The sequence below is a fragment of the Ostrea edulis genome, chromosome 4, assembly GCF_947568905.1.
Source record: "Ostrea edulis chromosome 4, xbOstEdul1.1, whole genome shotgun sequence".
In the NCBI taxonomy this organism is placed as follows: Eukaryota; Metazoa; Mollusca; class Bivalvia; order Ostreida; family Ostreidae; genus Ostrea; species Ostrea edulis.
Genome location: NC_079167.1, coordinates 11,200,637 through 11,219,796, shown reverse-complemented (window position 1 = coordinate 11,219,796; position 19,160 = coordinate 11,200,637). Strand labels below are relative to the sequence as shown.

Here is a 19,160-nt window from a genome sequence, read left to right as displayed (position 1 = left end):
CTGTGTGTTAATAAATATAAAATTTTAAACCGTGTCGTCTCTTCAAGAAATATATGCATAAAAGACTGCACTAAAGCAGGATTGTGTTTGGTTGTTATGCCATGTAGATGCTATACTTCTTTTCCAAACTAAATTATCTCAAATTCCTCCAAAATATGTAAAGCATCAGCTAGCTGACTTATATCAGGAGCACACGAACATGTACAAAGATAATGGTATTCATGCACAGAGTATTCCTGATTCCTTCCATAAAAAAAGAAAATCTCGAGTGTGTAACAAGTTTTATTCTCAAAGATAGTGTAAAACCAATATGGTGTCCCCTTCATACATGTACCTTCAATCTGAAATCAAAGTAAACTAACAATTTACTGAATAACTTGTTACGGTTGTACTTCCTGAGGCGTGTTCGGTTAGACGTGAATATAATTTCCTTCAGTAAGATTTACAAAGTTCCTCTTTCGATTGAAGGGATTCATTACAAAAGGAAAATATACGGGATTATAAAACTTTTGTAAATTGGAAATATACAGGGAAAATGATAAGGAAATTAAAAATTATAACATGCGTATCAAAATCTACGAAAACTCAAGAGAGAAAAATATTTGTCGTTTATGTTGGATTCCAATAAAAAAAAAATATATATACCAAATTAGGAAACGTATATATATTAATCAAATGTGGATCACGTGTAACGGATAGTTTTGCAAAAAAGAATTAACAACTTAAAAACTTTATCGAAATGAATTTGGCATCCATATCTTCTTCTAAAAAATACTACATTAAAAGGGGTAATCTTAGTAATTGCAGTGTAATTTTCTGAGTACTCTATATTACTCATGATTCGAGTGCTATCCTTCATGGGGAAACTTACTTCTTTCCCACGACTATTTCCTTGGTGGGCTTAAACATTTCACCTCTGTGATCCAGTCACATATTTGTTTCAGTGGATTGTAGTACAAGTCTTTTGGACACTTGTAATGAAATGTTCTTCGGTTTTGACACACATAGTATTTAGAACAATCATTCACATCTGTGTAATAGCCATTTGGTCGTCTGTGACAGCTGAAATAGCCTGTAAAGAATCATTTATTTCAAGTCATGTTAGATTAGTTGCAAAAACTGCGATCATCATCAGATTAAAGGAAAAAATAAAGAGCATTCGTCACGTTGACTTCGTACTAAATATTACTTATTAACAGAAAAGTATTTAAACGGGTCTCATGAACAAAAGTTTCCTTATTAAAGATATGTAAATCAACACTAACCTAAAACTACCTTCTTTCAACGCAGTCATATTCCATAAATTTTAAGTTCAAGTTTTATTTGGGAAGTAGTATAACAAGAGGCCCATGGGCCACATCGCTCACCTGAGTCACCTTGGCCCATATCTGAAGACTTTCCATATATATTTGCATGTAAAACCTTAGTCCCTATTATGGCCCAAACTACCCTTTGCAAACTTGAATCTACACTATGTCAGAAAGCTTTCATGTAAATGTCAACTTCTTTGGCCCAATGGTTCTTGAGAAGAAGATATTTAAAGCTTTTTCCTATATTTGTATGTAAAACTTTGATACACCCCCCCCCCACTTGTGGCCCCATCCTACCCCCCGGGGCCATGATTTTAACAAACTTGAATCTGCACTATGTCAGAAAGTTTTCTTGTAAATATCAGCTTTTCTGACTCAGTGGTTATAGAGAAAAAGATTTTTCCTATATATTTGTATGTAAAACTTTGATCCCCCTTGTGGCCCCATCTTATCCCCGGGGGCCATGATTTGAACAAACTTGAATCTGCACTATGTCAAAAAGTTTTCATGTAAAAATCAGCTTTTCTGGCTCAGTGGTTCTTGAGAAGAAGATTTTTAAAGATTTTTCCTATATATTTGTATGTAAAACTTTGATCCCCTATTGTGGCCCCATCCAACCCCCGGGGCCCATGATTTGAACAAACTTGAATCTGCATTATGTCAGGAAGCTTTCATGTAAATCTCAGCTTTTCTGGCCTAGTGGTTCTTGAGAAGATTTTTAAAGTTTTTCCCTATATATTTTGTGCAAAACTTTGATCCCCCCTTGGAAAACTTTGATCCCCCCTTGGGGCCCCATCCTATCCCCGGGGGCCATGATTTGAACAAATTTGAATCTGCACTATGTCAGAAAGTTTTCATGTAAAAATCAGCTTTCTGACTCAGTGGTTCTTGAGAAGAAGATTTTTAAAGATTTTTCCTATATATTTGTATGTAAAACTTTGATCCCCTATTGTGGCCCCATCCAACCCCAGGAGCCCATGATTTGAACAAACTTGAATCTGCATTATGTCAGGAAGGTTTCATGTAAATCTCAGCTTTTCTGGCTTAGTGGTTCTTGGGAAGAAGATTTTTAAAGTTTTTCCCTATATATTTGTATGTAAAATTTTGATCCCCCCTTGTGGCCCCATCCTACTACCGGGGGCCATGATTTGAACAAACCCGAATCTGCAATATGTCAGGAAGCCTTCAGGTAAATTTCAGCTCTTCTGGCCCAGTGGTTCTTGAGAAGAAGATTTTTAAATGACCCCACCCTATTTTTGCATTTTTGTGATTATCTCCCCTTTGAAAGCGACATGGCCCTTCATTTGAACAAACTTGAAAGCCCTTTACCCAAGGATGCTTTTGGCCATGTTTGGTTGAAATTGCCCCAGTGGTTCTGGAGAAGAAGTCGAAAATGTGAAAAGTTTAACAGACAGACGGACAGACAGACAGACGACGGACAAAAAGCGATCAGAAAAGCTCACTTGAACCTTCGGTTCAGGTGAGCTAAAAATTGGACGATCAATTTCAATATTATTGAATGTAGCAGACTCTGTATAAACGCTGATTTTTTTCTAAAACAAAACTTTCAAAGTTGAGGGCACAAAGCTAAGTTATAACTGTAAACAAATTTCATTGCTTTTGTCACATGAAATATTACTTAAATTGAGATTTCATAGTATAATAACAACGGTTTAATGTTAAACTGATAAAGAATTGATAAATAGTCCCAAACCATTCATCACCCCCCAGAAACTGAGTGACCGATGTGATATTAATAATAGGGTGCACAATATATGTTCCAAAACTTAAAGCAGCCAGTAAATGTTTTAATGCAGCTATGACAATGTTACTCCTATAACATTCCTCTGACTTTGATCAAAATATTTTGTTGTTAATCAGTGGAATTGGCAAGTGAGAGTTATGCCCCTCATAACAGTAAATCTCATGAAAAAGAAATAAACACCTAAAAAATCACACCTTCCCTTTCTCATACTACGGTTGACTATTTAACTACACATAAATCCTCTTATTCTTTCAATCACGTGCAAGTTTTAATTTGCATATTGATTTAACTATTAACTGATTGAACATCAAATTGCAAAATGTTTGCAACGAAACGTAACAATCTAAATATATATATATATATATATATATATATATATATATATATATATATGTCTAAGAATCATGAAACAAATTTTATAAATATTAATGTAATGAAATATATCGATTTATATCATTTGAGACGCAATTAGCAAAGTTTGTAAGGATAGAATTGCTGTGAATTTACCTGCCAAAAACAAATATACACTATCAAATCTAAAAGGAATGTATTGTTTTAGCAAGAAGCTTGCAGCTGTGCTGAGGTAGTGGTGTTGTATTTACAGCATGTGGATAAATTGAGCAATTGCTTGACCTTGGAATATTATGATTATCATATACATATAAACATCTGAAGCATTTATATCATCCTTGCAGCACTTATCGCTCATGCTATCAATTTTAAATCAATAATATTTCGACAGCATTTACTTTCATTTTATCCACTCAAATGCCGATAGAAAGCATGACATAATCTCCTTTGAAAAGTGTGCGTTTATGCGCGAGTTCGTGCAAATTTGTCTTCTGAGTATCAGAATACAGTGTTCGTTTCCAAATTCATGCTCTTCCAACCCGATATAATCATTCCAACTTACTATAATGCGGTGGATAAAATTTCCGTTCAGTTATATGTAACCAAAGAGGCGTTTGCTCTGCAAGATATAGACTATCATACACATCTTGTCTCAAGTGAACATCCCGCGATGAAATCAGATGACCAATACTAGCACTGAACTATGAAACAACCACTTACTTAAAAACCCCGTGCGCCTCATGATCAGATTGATCTGTTCCAGCCCTTGTGGCACTGGACTCTCAGTCGTTGTAGTTGTGGATGGAAAAAATGTTCTCCATCTTGGTGGTTTTCTGGTTGTCGTTGATGTTGTAATGGATAGCGGTGACCTTGTTGAGAACGTTACCTCCCTTACTGTGGTCCGACGAGCCTTAGGCGTTTCTTGTGTAGTGGAGTTTGGTGGAGGAATGCGAGTCACGAAGACAGTAACTTTCGTGTGCTTAATATCTGTACTATTTGTAGTATATTTCACTGTAGCTGTTTCCGGTGTTTGCCTGGGAATAACAATGGTGATACCGTTATTGGTGTGAGGTGAAGCTGATGATACGAAGATACTTGGGGGTGTCACATTTGGGGGTTGCACTTCTTTGGTTATAATCGGCGGTAATGTCGACGGTTCCTCTGTGGTTGTTCTTTCTGTTGTCGCTGGTATTGTTGTCGCTGTTGTTGTTGTTGTTGTTGTCGCTGGTGTTGTTGTTGATGTTGTTGTACTCGTAATTTCTCTGGTTGCCTCTGTAGTTGGAAACTTCGAGGAACGATCTGACAGTAATGTTTCAGAAATAACAGAAGTCAATGGATACGTTCGAGAAGACGTTGAACACATTTTGTTGAAGTCATCAAGTGACAGCGACCATACCATGCTTCCTCCATAACCTTCTTGAAGAACCCATTTTGCCTTTCAAAAAACTCAGAATAATAATAGTCGAAGGTAGAGAAAAAGCAAAACAAAATGCGTTCTCTGCTCATGGAAACAGAAATAGATATTATCCAATGACTTACTTTATTTTTAACGCTGTAGACGTCATCATACCCGACCCACGTATTCCCCGTGACGTAATAGGGCACGCTCTGCTCCTCGTCTCTATATATTTTACCGTTTCTTCTATCTTGCATTTGACAAACCTTAAAACATAATGGATTGTGAATGAAACAGAATTCAAGAAAGGAAAATGCCTAATTTCTTGCTTGTATCATCAGAGGCACAATTCTACCAGAATTTCCACATATCTGCTGTGCTAAATGTATAAAAGTCAATATGGTTTAACTTCAGACTGATAATATACTTTCAGATCTATATGGATATGTTATATGCTATAAAATTTATAACCAACTACATGTACCTCATAATAAGACAAAAATCCAGTCTCTCTTGTGTATTGACCTGGGCGTCCCGGGGCTACAGCTGCAGCGCCGATCTGACGGTCCTTCTGAGAATCGGCCAGTGAGAACGTCCGTCCATATGTGGCGATTCCTATGTTCAGTTTGTCTTTGGGGACGCCATTCTGTGCCCAATATTGGGCGGCCCAATTCTAGATAAATAGAAATAACTTAATTTTTTATGTTGAATATTTGGCAATGTGTTCAGGATTACATACTTTTACACCATCCATATTACAGCGTTTGCCTTGTTAAACAATATTCATATTTTAAATAAATTTTATTTTAGCAAAATAGGTGAAGATAACGAACAGTGATCAAGCTCAAAACTCCTATACGGTATACAAAATTAAGAGTTGGGTAAACACAGACCTCTAGTATACCAGAAGTGGGATCAGGTGCCAAGGATTATATAACACTTTGATGCTAATTCTCTCTAAAATAACCATATGCCGATACAATATCATTTGTTACCACTAAATAAATAAGTAACTGTCCTATCTCTAAAGGTAACAATTACATATAGGATTTTTCTCAGCAGGAAATGGTAAATTATGACTTACTGTGTTCATTGTCCGTTGGGTTTCAGTTTCTGACCGTCGGCTGTAAAGGGGACTGTTATGACCCACACTGCTCTCCCAGCCGCCATGGAAATCATACGTCATCAAGTTTATAAAGTCAAGATGTCTAAATATAAAAAAAAAAAAAAATACTTGTTCTTTTCTTTTAAAACTTACAATACTTAATGGTATGTTATATGTACAGTGTATATTAAACGTTGCAATATTTGTATATTTTTTCAGTTGTATAGTATATATTTTCTTTTGTATTCCACATTTTCCATTCGTGTAATTTTTCATTTGTATAGTTTATTTTCCATTTGTATACCATATTTTTCATTTGTATTGTGTAATTTTTCATTTGTATCTAAAATTAATATTTCCTTTGTGTTGTATAATTTTCATTTGCACTGTATAATTTTTTCATTTGTATTTCCCATTTTCCATTTATCTGCATAATTTTTTTTATTTGTATTGTAAATATTTCGTTTGTATGTGTAATTTTCATTTGTATTGCATAATTTTTCTTCATTTGTATTGTATACAAGGGTACTATTAATCTTGGTTTGTTACAAAGGATTTCATTGGTTTAAATTATCAATCTATAGGACATATCTTTTTCATAATTACTATACATGTACCTACATTGTATATGAAGATTCTACTGAAATTTCCCTCGTTAATGGCCCTGTCACACTACATCACGACCTCACTACGTTCTATAATTTTTTTAGATCGTGGTGAGATCGTAGTGCGAACGGCATGAATTTGTAATTTTGTCTGTCTTCACGATGTTACGGCGTCCTCACTACGCTCTTATCACGACTCCACTACGATTAAACTACGGCCTTGTTACGATCCAACACGTTCTCACTACGTTCATCAAGTTCTTACTACGCTCCCACTACGTCCATCACGTTCTAACTACGCTCTCACCACGACTCCCACGACTGCAACACGAGTTTCCTACGCTTCTGCCACGATTGTACCACGATCTTACTACGATTCTACCACGATCTTACTATGGTTCTACCACGTTTCCGCGCCGATGTCGCCACGCTTTGCAGCAGCTGAATCAGATCCAGATTCAGTATAAATACCAGGGCCGTAAATTACATGGAGGCGGAGGAGGCAGCTGCCTCCTTCAACTTCTGAGCCAAAAAAAATTAAAATTTAAAGTTCATTAGAATTTATGTTGTTTCCAATAACTAAGAACATGATACCTCCCTTAAAAAGCATTCCAAATCTTTCTTTTAGAATGAATTAGTCAAGTAACATCTTAGAAGGCCCTAGAATCAAGGATTTTACACGAAACGTGTTCAGTGTACACAAAATGTGCTCAGCGTCTGGGGGCCTGGGCGGCCCTCAGACCCCCGCCTAATTTCCTGCCTCCTCCAAATTGAAGGTTAATTTACGGCCCTGAATACAGCTCAGAACCTTCAGGACTGTTGATCCTCCATCCTCAATTCATTCATCAGTTGATCATAATGGCCAAACTGAAGTCTTTTTCAACAGAAAGCCAAGGTCGTACCCAGCAAGATCTACGCTGCCTTACGATTCTCCTCCTTCGCCTAAGTAACAATATAGCAGCTTGGTCGTTAAGTGCCATATACTGAATATGCATCAACATCTCCATCAATATTTCTTGGTCTGGCCTTTCCATGATTCCAAAGAAGCAATGGTCATATGCAACTTTTGTTCAGTTTTTATACCAGTGTGTGGGGGAGAACAGAACGTGATTCGGCCGTGGCTTGCGCGCAGTGAAATCGTAGTGAGGACGTATTAAGGACGGGATGATCTTGGTAGAAACTTACTACAGTCTTCAACAACATAGTATGGACGTGCCGTGATCGTAGCGGAAGCGTGAAGAAAACGTAGTGCAAACGGGATGATCGTAATGAGAACGTAGTGAAAACGGGATGGTCGTATAGAGAGTGTAGTGGAATCGCAGTGCAGTCGGTTTCTTCTGCATCACAATCCCATTACGATGCTACTACGACCATGCCGATCTAAATACGACCTTAGTACGTCCTTACTATGCTTCCACTACGATCAAATTTGACCACGACCGCACTACGTTTGTTTTGAGCATGTTCAAAGTTGCTCCACGACCATAAAGACCTTACTACGTTCTTACTACGACCTTACTACGACGTACCCGATCGCACTACGATCATCAATTTTTACATGGTCGTAGTGCGAACGTGGCCTAGTGTGATGGGGGTATTATCAACCTTCGTGTTTAATTAGTTCGGCAAAAAATAAGGGACCGGTTTATCTTGCGGTTGGGCTTTCGGAACACCTTAATCGTTTTCAACACGACACAGGCTAAAACTTGACCAATGAAATTGTTCATGACAAAACAATCTCTCGGATACGATGCAAATGAAAACATTTACGATACAAATGAAAACTTTTACATACAAAATGGAAAATATACCAAAAAAATCAAAAAGATTAAATATTGCAACGTTTGACATGCCATACATACTAGTAGGAAATAATTTATAATTCTTTAGTGTAAATATATACAGAGATATATATATGTACTTTAAAACTCATTAATAATTTCAAGCATTGACCTTTCTAGTATTTTGATGTTAATACATGTAGCTCATTTAGATCGCTTGTTCCAGTGTTGAATGATTTGATAAGATAACTGCTGTACCATATCAACTTTTTTTTTATCATATTGTGTACTGTAAAATATTCGTTGACATCACGAATACATACTTAGCTAATGTGGTTATGTCGTAAGCCTGGTCCACGAGATCTTTGCTGGTGGGTACAGCGGCTGACAACAGGAGGCGGGGTTTTCCTGACCGAAGAGCCTCACGATCAAAAGCCTCCCGTAGCAACTTCAAAAGACAAAGGAAACTTGTAGGTACATATATACCAATGACGAAATTAACATTAGAAATAAAGTTTATATTCTTGTTAAATTTTGTCTTGTGTTGGATATCTATAATGTATTTATGTGCAAAGTGTACATTTTTTTTTACCTGAACCAACTTTGCGAAATTCTCTTTATCCTCGGGCCTTCCTCCTCGTCTCGTAGGGTACTCCCAATCTAAGTCTAAGCCATCGAATTTATATTTTCGGAGAAAATCAATGGCTGAATTCATAAAAAGCAATCTATTCTCAATAGTTCCAGCCATAGGGGAAAATGCTCGGCTGCCGGCGTTCCACCCTCCCACTGCTAATAACGTTTTAAGTTCTCTGTTCCTATTTTTCAGATCATTGAATCTTTCATACCTTTATAGTAAAAGGACAATTACTGAAAAGTTACATGTAAACATGCAAATAAACCGAGACAAGCTTAAGATTGCAACTAGAAAGTTAGATGTTACACTTCCTATATTTACTTCACATTAAATTCTAATCTTTATAAATGTGAGTTACTATTTCCCCTTACATTTGTGGATCGTTCCATTCACTTGTCTCAAGCTGCGAACCTTCCAATTTGGCGAAGGCGTATATCAAGTGGGTGCATAACTCGGGCTTAATGTCCTCGGGTGTGAATCTGGCGGGGGCCTCTCGATACTGAGCCCAGTTTGTGTAGTAACACACCCTTCGATGTTTCTTTGTTGCTGGAATTTAATTTTGAATACAGTCAGAGATAGTTTTCACGAAGTACAGTTATATGTGGCATCTTTAGTACCGTACATCCATTTCCCATCGTTTATCAGATATAACTTTTTTCTGGATGATATATGTATGAATGTCATGCAAAATATGTGTATTTCAAAATGATCAAATGCATATCATTTAGTAGTATTCGAGCAAAAAGAATCTCGGGGGGGGGGGGGGATGCTTCCTCCTATAATCGCAACACTTCCATAAAAGCAAGAAAATGGAGAGGATTAGTGTTCCTACTAAATGCAAATCAAAAATTGGACATGTACAAGTTGACGAAAATGGCGGTCAACTTTTGAAATAATGAGGGGTGGTGGTGGTGGTGGTTAATGATGACAAACTGTGAGTTGTGGTCAACATATTACAAAAGGTTATACATAGACTTCTACATTCTCCACTGAAACCGTGATCAACACTATGCATGCAAATTGCAGTACAAGCAAAACGTGGTAAGAAATGGTTTACCTTCCACTGAACTTCCATCTAGTAATACCAACAAATTATGTTCATTGTACATCGTTTATCAAAAACTTAACTTGGACATTGACATTATATGTTGTCTGTAAAAGTCGTCGCAATAAACAAAAATGGTGATTTTGGCTGTATTTGAACAGTCGATCATACCACAAAGAGAAGGAGATTCGTCTGATCCTCCAAGGCAGTTCAGGTCCTTGTCGCACGTCCATTCCTCTGGGATACATGTCCCGTTACCGCAGTGGAATTCATTTGATCTACATAACGTTTCTCGTCCAGCATTAAAGCTAAAAACTAGAGCACAATTTCAAAGTCTTAATGATCAGTAAATTGCAGGTTTAACATATACATGTATTTAAGTTCCCACAGGATTGCCTGTTTGAGAAGAAGAAACTTTTGATAATATTTTCAGTTTAACAGTTATTAACATTTGTTAGCATGAAAACTATGTAATTTTAAAAAAAAAAGTTAATTGAAATAATCCTCACCTGCAGGTTGCCCCAAAGCGAGAAATAGTTCACAGGCAATCACAAAAAATATGTTGAAGGATCTAAAAAGAAGTTCCTGCAATATTAAAAAAATAAAAATGACATTAAACGAAAGTGGGTAGCTGTTTCATATATCACATAGATTATATTGCATGTAAATATTCTCCATGGCTTTAACGTCCGGAATTAGCCAAATGACAGCCAATGGAGACAGAAAGATGGAATAATACAGAAAAAAGAGCGTATTAATTTTATTAAACACAATACATGTGGTACATTTTTTAACAATGAAAGACTGTTTATTTATATCCAATCATAAGATTATGCCTTGGGTCAAGCTGGTTAATGAAAAGGGGGAATAAGTCCAAACTTTGTTGCAAAATTTAGTTTCTTAATATGAATAACATATTTATCAGGCATTGGTTCCGAGGTATACAGAGGGTAATTTGTGGTAGATTGGGGGGGGGGGGGATAATTGATGATATAATTGTAACAGGTCTGATAAACCTAGTATAATATTGTTCCTGGTTATTTAGAGAGAAAGATCGTTCCTAATTTACTATCTAGCGTACTTGTATTGAACAATGACATAAGAAATGTAGATGAATATATTCCAAATTGTCTATCACACAAGGTATCTTTTTTTCCTTCAGTAACAGGGGAAATTTCAGGGTTTGATGTCAGATGTTGTAAAGTGTATTCTGTCACGTACTACCGAGCGTTATGATATTCTACCTATCGGCCGTGGCACGAGCGGGGTTCAAACTCACAACCTCTCAGTTACAAAGCGAACATTTTAACACCGCAACCAGAATATTATTAAGATGGATATTGTATGACTGAATAAAACCTAAAGAAGACAGTTAAACAATGTTCGATAACTCCACTCGCATAAACGTACTTTTGTTCATTTAATTTCCTTCTATTGTGTTCCTGTAAATTTTTACCATCATTTTATAATGTTTACGCGATTTAGAATAATTTTAATCATAATTAGTGCTATTTGAATGTTGTTTTATAATAATAAAAAACATTTCTAAGAAAAGCATGTTCTGCGTATATATTTTTTTAAAATCGAGGTAGACTACTGAAAAATGAGTTAATATTACAAGGGTTTCAGCAGTCTTGTTTAAAGACAATACTTCGCAAAATCTATTGATGATCTAATTTGCAAATACAAACTCTCATTGGGTCCAATGCTGTCTTGTCTGTTCTATACCAATTGTTAGGCCGTCCTTTATACATTGATTTTGACTACGGATTACTCCGTTAACCTGATCCAGATATAGGGTTTACGGTGGGTGTGAGTAGTCAACAGAGGATGGTTACTCCTCCTTGGCACCTGATCCCACCTCTAGTATTTCCTGCGGTACATGTTTGCTACACTCTCAAATTGTATGTTATTCATGGGATTGATCACTCTTCATTATCTTCACTTCTTCACTTATACGCATAATCTTCGACAAAGGAAAATTTACAAATCCAAGGCTCTCTTCTTTTTTTGGAAAAGTTCTTTACACAACTGTGGCTTGAAAAATCGTGTAACTTTAACGCCATGTAGATTAAAACTACTGTAAATCAAAGATTAAGAGATTAAAAAAATATATATATCCAGAATGATGATTTAGCATTCATATTTCCCCTTACATTTAAACTTATAGTAATTTTTCTTCTTTTATCAATTTTCTTGTCTTATGACAGTTGTTCAATATAGTCTTCTTTATCTAACAGTCTGATAGCATTATAATCGTAATCTTTTACTAGCTATAGTGTATTTGTAAAAATGAATCGCACACAGGAACGAAAATCGTTTCATCAGCCAAATGTGAATTTCGTGGTTTCAACGTCATGATGGCTGTTTAACCCTAACACCTTCTAATTTAGTTTGCGGATCACCTGTCACTGAGTTACACACCTCGTACATCTTACCTCGGGTCACCAGGTACGTATCTACTATCACCAGGTATTGTCGTCAGTCTCAGCTCTAATGTTTTCTTGTTGTCACACTAGAATACTTCTTACATTACCGGTTTGTATTGTTCTGGGGTTTTTGCAACTTTTATTATTTTTTTTTATTTTGGTTGTTTTTCAAGGCTGCGAATAAATTGTGCGAATTTTGTGTACGAGATCAACATTGCAATGTAGAAAATGAGCATCTTTTCTCCTTGATATATTATCTACTAGAAAACAGTCTGGGTTTGAACACGTTTATTGTCATTAATAAAAAAAAAAATTGGGAGTAGACACAAGTTCCATGACTTGGGATGTCATATTTCTACTTTTGTATAACGGGGGAAGTAGTTTTATATTACAGGCACCGTGGAAGGCCAATGATTAACAGAATTTTACAACAGAGTTTAAGTAATGCTTTCAGATGAATTAGTATAATAAACAATGAAATGTTGATAGAATGATTATGTAATCAATATGAGCAGAAAATACATCTCCTGAAATAGAATAAAGACGTGTTTGACTTTTTAAACATTTCTAGCCAACAATTCTGACATTAAGGCAAGGATTTGCTATTCTTCGTCTAGTGTTCATGAAAATTTACTTGTGTATAGTTTTATAGAACTAAATTTGAATAACCACTTTCTAGAAAATCTGTTAAAGCTATTTAAGATCGTGTTCTGATTACAATCAATGTTTGCTACATTATTTGAGATATCTGTAAAACTATTTTCATCTGCAGAAAGTTTACAGAATGTTAAAAGGTTACCTGTTTCAGCGTTTACATACTAAGTATATCAAGAAAAGGAGAGAATCTAGCAGAGAACCTTGGCGGACTCGGGTATACTTGATACATGATTGATTGATTAATATTGTTTAACGTCCCTCTCGAGAATCTTTCATTCACATGGAGACGTCACCATTGCCGGTGAAGGGCTTCAAAATTTAGGCCTGTGCTCGGCGCTTACGGCCTTTGAGCAGGGAGGGGTCTTTATCGTGCCACACCTGCTGTGGCACGGGACCTCGGTTTTTGCGGTCCCATCCGAAGGACCGCCCTTTTTAGTCGTCTCTTACGACAAGCAAGGGGTACTGAGGACCTATTCTAACCCGGATCCACACGAGATTTTGATACACGACCCGGCCTGGAGGTTATAAAACTTTTACCGTACTCAGACTCAAACTCAGTCATTTTTGTTTTGAGTACAACTGAGCAAGCTTCGAAACATAATCGAAATTTTATGAGCATGTACTCCATTTGAGTGTGAGAATGATTTTATGACATTTGTAAAGCCTTCGCTTTTGATTATGAATGCGATTTAGAACACAGAGTTGTTCGAGTTTGAGTAAGAAAACGTGCTCAAAAAGTTTTATAACCTCCAGGCCAGGACTATCTAAATAAAACTACAATGTATCTGTGAAATATTCACAGAAATAGTAAATACATGTAAAATACTGTAGTACTAACTTTGGAAAAAATTGATTGCATGAAATATATTATCTTTCGTTCTGTCTTTGAATTTTCTCTGTTTTTATTTCACGTCATTAATGTCAGTATATTTAATGATTTGTACGCTACAAAGCTGCATACATATACTTAAAAGTGTAAATGTGATATTCACGTGGGTTTTTGTTATGACTTTATCATTAAAATATCTTTAATATTAAAAAAAAAAACCCAGACGCGTTGATAGAATTCTATTGCAATGTTTCTGGTGACATTTATTACTACTGCAAAAATATGCAAGAAGTTTGAATTTGTTTTCTTAATGAATGCATTCTAGATGGGTACATGTATACATCACTGCAATGACTGGGTTGAAATAGCAACACGATTATTAAACAAATTTTGTACATTATTATCTTCGACAAAAGTAGTAAGGGCATCAGTTTGAAGAATTTGAGTACAGAAATTATTCAAATACCATGAATACGTATCAGCAGTTATCAAACTATTTGGAATAGATAAAGATTCACATCGGATATTTGAGAGTTATCACATAGCGGGGTTAAAAGATCGACACGGAAGGTAATGTTATGAATATTCAGATCTCTTTTGAAGTTTTCATTAACATTTATCGGTATAACAGAAACCCTGACGTATGTGTATTTTCTCTTTTTTCCCTTTAAATTAACACGGAAAGCGCAGCGATCTAGAAGAATGAATACCTGTTTTGACTTCGTTATTATAAATGAACCGGACTCGCAAATAGACATTTCAAAACATTGCATTTATTTAACAAAAGCAGTGAGAATATATCAGATGTATATCGCAAGTTAGCATTTCATTTCTAGATATCCGAGATCAACAGAGATTTCGCGCGCGGATTTAATTACAAGTATCCCATACCATTATATGAAATATTTGTCAATTTATTTTTACTAATCTACCTTCATCACAAAGAAAAAAATAATAATTAGTAAACTATAAACTAAAGTTGTGTGAAATACTCACCATTTTCTTCTGTCGCAATCAAATTATAAATCCAAACAAAAACGAATGATTTGACGAAACACTTAATTTCAACAATAAATCCTCGCTATTTTTCCGAGAACATCCTCAGATCATTTAATTATAGGCTAACTATTTTGTTATTGCAGGAAAACCATAATGAACGCATAAAGAGAGTCCTTTGGTGATATGGATAGCCCACACTACTCCGAAGAAGTCTAGCCCGAGGCCCCTCTAACCTGTGTCACGTCGTAAGTGACAAATAAGTAAAACAATTACCGACTATCAATAAAATTGTGCAAGCCTCACCAGATAATGCATGTTACGAGAGGGTGGTAAAAAATTCGTTTCCAAGATATTTCATCTTGCATAATCACACGTCAAAAATTGATATCTTTTCGAATAGCAATTAGAAATTATTGCGGAAATGGAGTAAAATTTGTCCGTGTTTTACATAGGAAAATATTTCGTATGGCGATAGATTGACGGGGGATTCTCTTATGAAGACATTTTTGGAATGGGCCGAGGTATTCTATCGCTAAAAGATAATAAATCAGCTTTTGACAATAATCATCTCGAGTGAAAAGTTCTTATTGATTTATAGAGATGATCTATTGTTTGGATTACGTGTATATATCAAAGCCCGCAGGGTCAGGAGGCAACTCATGTGATATTTTGCAATATAATTAACAATGAACAAATTGTATACAAATTGCATTTTTTAGATATATAAAGTTGAAAAGAGCATGGCCGACTTTTGATGCATCGCCATGTGATCAAAAGACATAGCAAAAGTAATACTTATTCAAATTAATAAGTATTGATTAAATTAGTATACTGTCTATGTAAAAGACACATTCGGGATTTAAAATTCATTATACATAAGTGTTGTGTTTTTTTTCTTTCTAACCTTCGTTATAGCAATTTCCGATTCTCTTCCAAAGGTGAATACAAGACAAATACGTTCATTCTTTATTCTGCTTCATTGCATTTCTGTCGTCCCAGAAAACGCCCATTACGTGAATTTACACCTTTAATATTCTACAGCTATGAAACAAGGCTCCCTGATTTTTTTAAGCTGATAATATGATGTCAGAGTTTGGGAAAATTACTTTATTATCTATTATCCAACTACTAGTATATGTGTAGTTGCTGAAATGTTTTAAACAATTTTTGAATGAATGAAGGTGAGAAATCAAATACAAGATACATATACCAAACATTGCAATGGTTGAATTGGTTAATAGTGTCCATTTTTGCTTGAATGAAATATGAAGTAGTATCCGTAGATTACTTCTAAATACCAGTAGAATAGATAGAACTGCGTGATCCTGAATCCAATACGAAATGGACAATTTAAAACTGATGATTGACATAACTAAAGCGTTCGGAGAGCGCAATTGAGGTCATAGGATACCAGGAATTTCGGACGCATCAAATGATGTAGCATTTTGCTGTCTTTACGTGGGATTTTCTATTAGTGATCAAACAACAATATAAATCGGTCATGAATACATGAAATGCACCGATAAAAAGACATTTTCGAAGGATTTCAATTATTTGGAAATGTTTTCCCATTGAATTTTTCATTCAAAGATTGTGAATAATGCAAACAATTGTTTCATAGGAAAATTTGTGGTAAATTTGGTTTTCAGAAATATCAAAATTTACAAAATTCTATAACAATTTTCTTGTTATCCTGCATCTTTAAACCTTCGCTGTGGTTCTACGATATCAATTTGTCTCATGCGCAGATCGCACTCCTCTGAAAGGAATCAGAGCTGTTCATTTGTCATTTTTAGCTCACCTGAGCTAAAAGCTCAAGTGAGTTTTTCTGATCACCCGTATTCCGGCGTCCGTCCGTCTGTAAACTTTAAAAATCTTCTTCTCAAAAACCACTGGGCCAATTTCAACCAAAGTTGGCACAAAGCATCCTTAGGTAAAGGGAATTCTAAATTGTTAAAATAAAGGGCCAGGCCACCTTCCAAGGGGAGATAATCAAGAAAAGGTAAAAATAGGGTAGGGTCATTAAAAAATCTTCTTCTCAAGAACCACTGGGCTAGAAAAGATGAAATTTATAGATAAGCTTTATTAGGTAGTGTAGATTCTAAATTGTTAAATCATGGCCCCCGGGGGGTCGGATGGGGCCACAATAGGAGATCAAAGTTTTACATACAAATATATAGGAAAAATCTTCTTCTCAAGAACCACTGAGCCAGAAAAGCTGAGATTTATATGAAAGCTTCTTGATATAGTGCAGATTCTAAATTGTTAAAAGCATGGCCCCCGGGGGTCAGATGGGGCCACAATAGGGGATCAAAGTTTTACATACAAATATATAGGAAAAATCTTTAAAAATCTTCTTCTCAAGAACCACTAAGCCAGAAAAGCTGATATTTACCTGAAAGCTTTCTGACATAGTGCAGATTCAAGTTTGTTCAAATCCTGGCCCCTGGGGGTTGGATGGGGCTACAAGGGGGGATCAAAGTTTTACATACAAATATATAGGGACATTCTTTAAAAATCTTCTTCTCAAGAACCACTGAGCCAGAAAAGCTGATATTCACATGAACAGCTTCCTAACATAGAGCAGAGTTAAGTTTGTTCAAATCATGGCCCCCTGTTGTAGGATGGGGCCACAATAGGGGATCAAAGTTTTACATACAAATATATAGGAATTTTTTTTTAAAATCTTCTTCTCAAGAACCACTGAGCCAGAAAAGCTGATATTTACATGAAAGCTTTCTGATATAGTGCAGATTCAAGTTTGTTCAAATCATGGCCCCTGGGGGTAGGATGGGGCCACAAGGGGGGATCAAAGTTTTACATACAAATATATAGGAAAAATCTTCAAATATCTTCTGGTGAACCATTGGGCCAAAGAAGTTCACATTTACATGAAAGCTTTCTGACATAGTGTAGATTCAAGTTTGCAAAAACTATGGCCTCCAGGGGTAGGTTGGGGCCATAATAAGGACTACAGTTTTACATGCAAATATATATAGAAAGTCTTCTGATATGGACCAAGTTGACTCAGGTGAGCGATGTGGCCCATGGGCCTCTTGTTATGCAATCTTGTAGAGAGGGAATTTACGTAAGTAGATAGACAGACCACAGCATGAATGAACGTAAGTCTCATAGGAGCAGTAGAGAGACAAACCGCAGTATTACCCCCTGGAGGAGGTAAGACATATAGACTTCTCTTGTCCGTCGGCTGTAGGTTTATGTTCACATTTCATTTTCAGGGTGTAGCCACTGAACCCATGTCGTTCTATCAGTCCAAACAATATTTATACGTATTTTCATCGTTATTGTAATCATATTCATCTTTGTTGTCATTTCTATTTACATAGAATATTGATCATCGGAATACTAAACCACATATCATCAATTGTTAGTTTTACAAAGATTGGATGCTCTACCGTGCAGGTTTTACTGTGTAGTTGACACAGACAGCTGCGCACTTCGATCACCTTTATCAATTTGCTGCAATAAAGTGATCAAAAACTTCGCCCTCAATCAACATTTGCATGTTTAACGCGTCAATGTAAATCAATTTTATAAGAATATGACAAATAAAATTGAATTAACAAAACCTCATGTAATTTTACTTTCAAATCATTTACAAATGATTTATAAAGCACGATCAAGAACGAAATAAAAGAAACGGTTTCTTTTTCTTGAATCCCTATTTCAACGTACATATATCTTTAGCGAAATCTGTCCGAAATTTACTTTCATGGGAAGATTTAGGCTAATTTTAAATGAAAACGTCTTGCTTCGAAATCCAAGTTTCTATGTCCATTGCATTCTAGGCGGTCAGAAATTCGAGACGAACCGGGAAAGCCAAAAAACGAGATAACTTCGAACTTCCCCCAGAGATTAGAGTGAACACCACACATGACATTGGGAGACCAGTGCAGGAATTCACTTCCAACCCGTGATCTACTGTGCACAATCCAAGAGCTCAAATGCGAAAGCTTTGCATTTTTCATTTATAGAGGGCGAAGCCCTCTCACGGCCCAAAGGGCCGTGAGAGCGGAGCTCTCCCTATAGGTAACACGTATATACATGTTTAAAAGGAAAATATAGGAAAATAATGAAAAATTAAACCATACCTATGGAACTTGAAAAATTTGGTACCAATGGCGTCGATTCGAATATTAGCGCGTGGACATGTATTCCTCCATTTTGAATCTCGTCTACCCTAGTTCACGTCGTTCTGAGATGTTACATAAAATCCGTAAAAACATGTAAACC

At 35.9% G+C, this 19,160-nt stretch overlaps 1 protein-coding gene across 4 annotated transcripts; it reads right to left on the bottom strand.

Moving 5' to 3' along the window:
- Window positions 1-264: 264 nt before the first annotated feature.
- LOC125672377 (chitotriosidase-1-like) lies at window positions 265-15,455 on the bottom strand. 4 transcript variants are annotated; one of them, XM_048908620.2, is made up of 14 exons: window positions 14,904-15,455; window positions 10,502-10,577; window positions 10,164-10,307; window positions 10,005-10,022; window positions 9,319-9,493; window positions 8,906-9,158; window positions 8,637-8,761; window positions 5,907-6,030; window positions 5,307-5,495; window positions 4,966-5,088; window positions 4,147-4,861; window positions 3,989-4,045; window positions 872-1,072; window positions 265-341 (listed from the first exon to the last, which is right to left on the bottom strand). In XM_048908620.2, exons 1-13 carry the CDS (start codon window positions 14,904-14,906, stop codon window positions 885-887), a joined length of 2,190 nt encoding a protein of 729 aa, XP_048764577.2. In that variant the 5' UTR covers window positions 14,907-15,455; the 3' UTR covers window positions 265-341; window positions 872-884. The 4 variants fall into 4 exon arrangements, with proteins under 4 accessions (XP_048764577.2, XP_048764580.2, XP_048764579.2 ...); XM_048908623.2 differs by lacking the exon at window positions 3,989-4,045 and having other exon boundaries at window positions 14,904-15,162; XM_048908622.2 differs by lacking the exon at window positions 10,005-10,022 and having other exon boundaries at window positions 14,904-15,162.
- Window positions 15,456-19,160: the final 3,705 nt, after the last annotated feature.

Excerpts from the sequence above, each read along its gene's own strand:
- LOC125672377 (XM_048908620.2), bottom strand. Across the intron at positions 9,159-9,318 it reads GAATGGAACGATCCACAAAT|GTATGAAAGATTCAATGATC; the intron begins GTAAGGGGAAAT and ends TTTACTATAAAG. Across the intron at positions 1,073-3,988 it reads ATTTTATCCACCGCATTATA|GCTATTTCAGCTGTCACAGA; the intron begins GTAAGTTGGAAT and ends GATTCTTTACAG.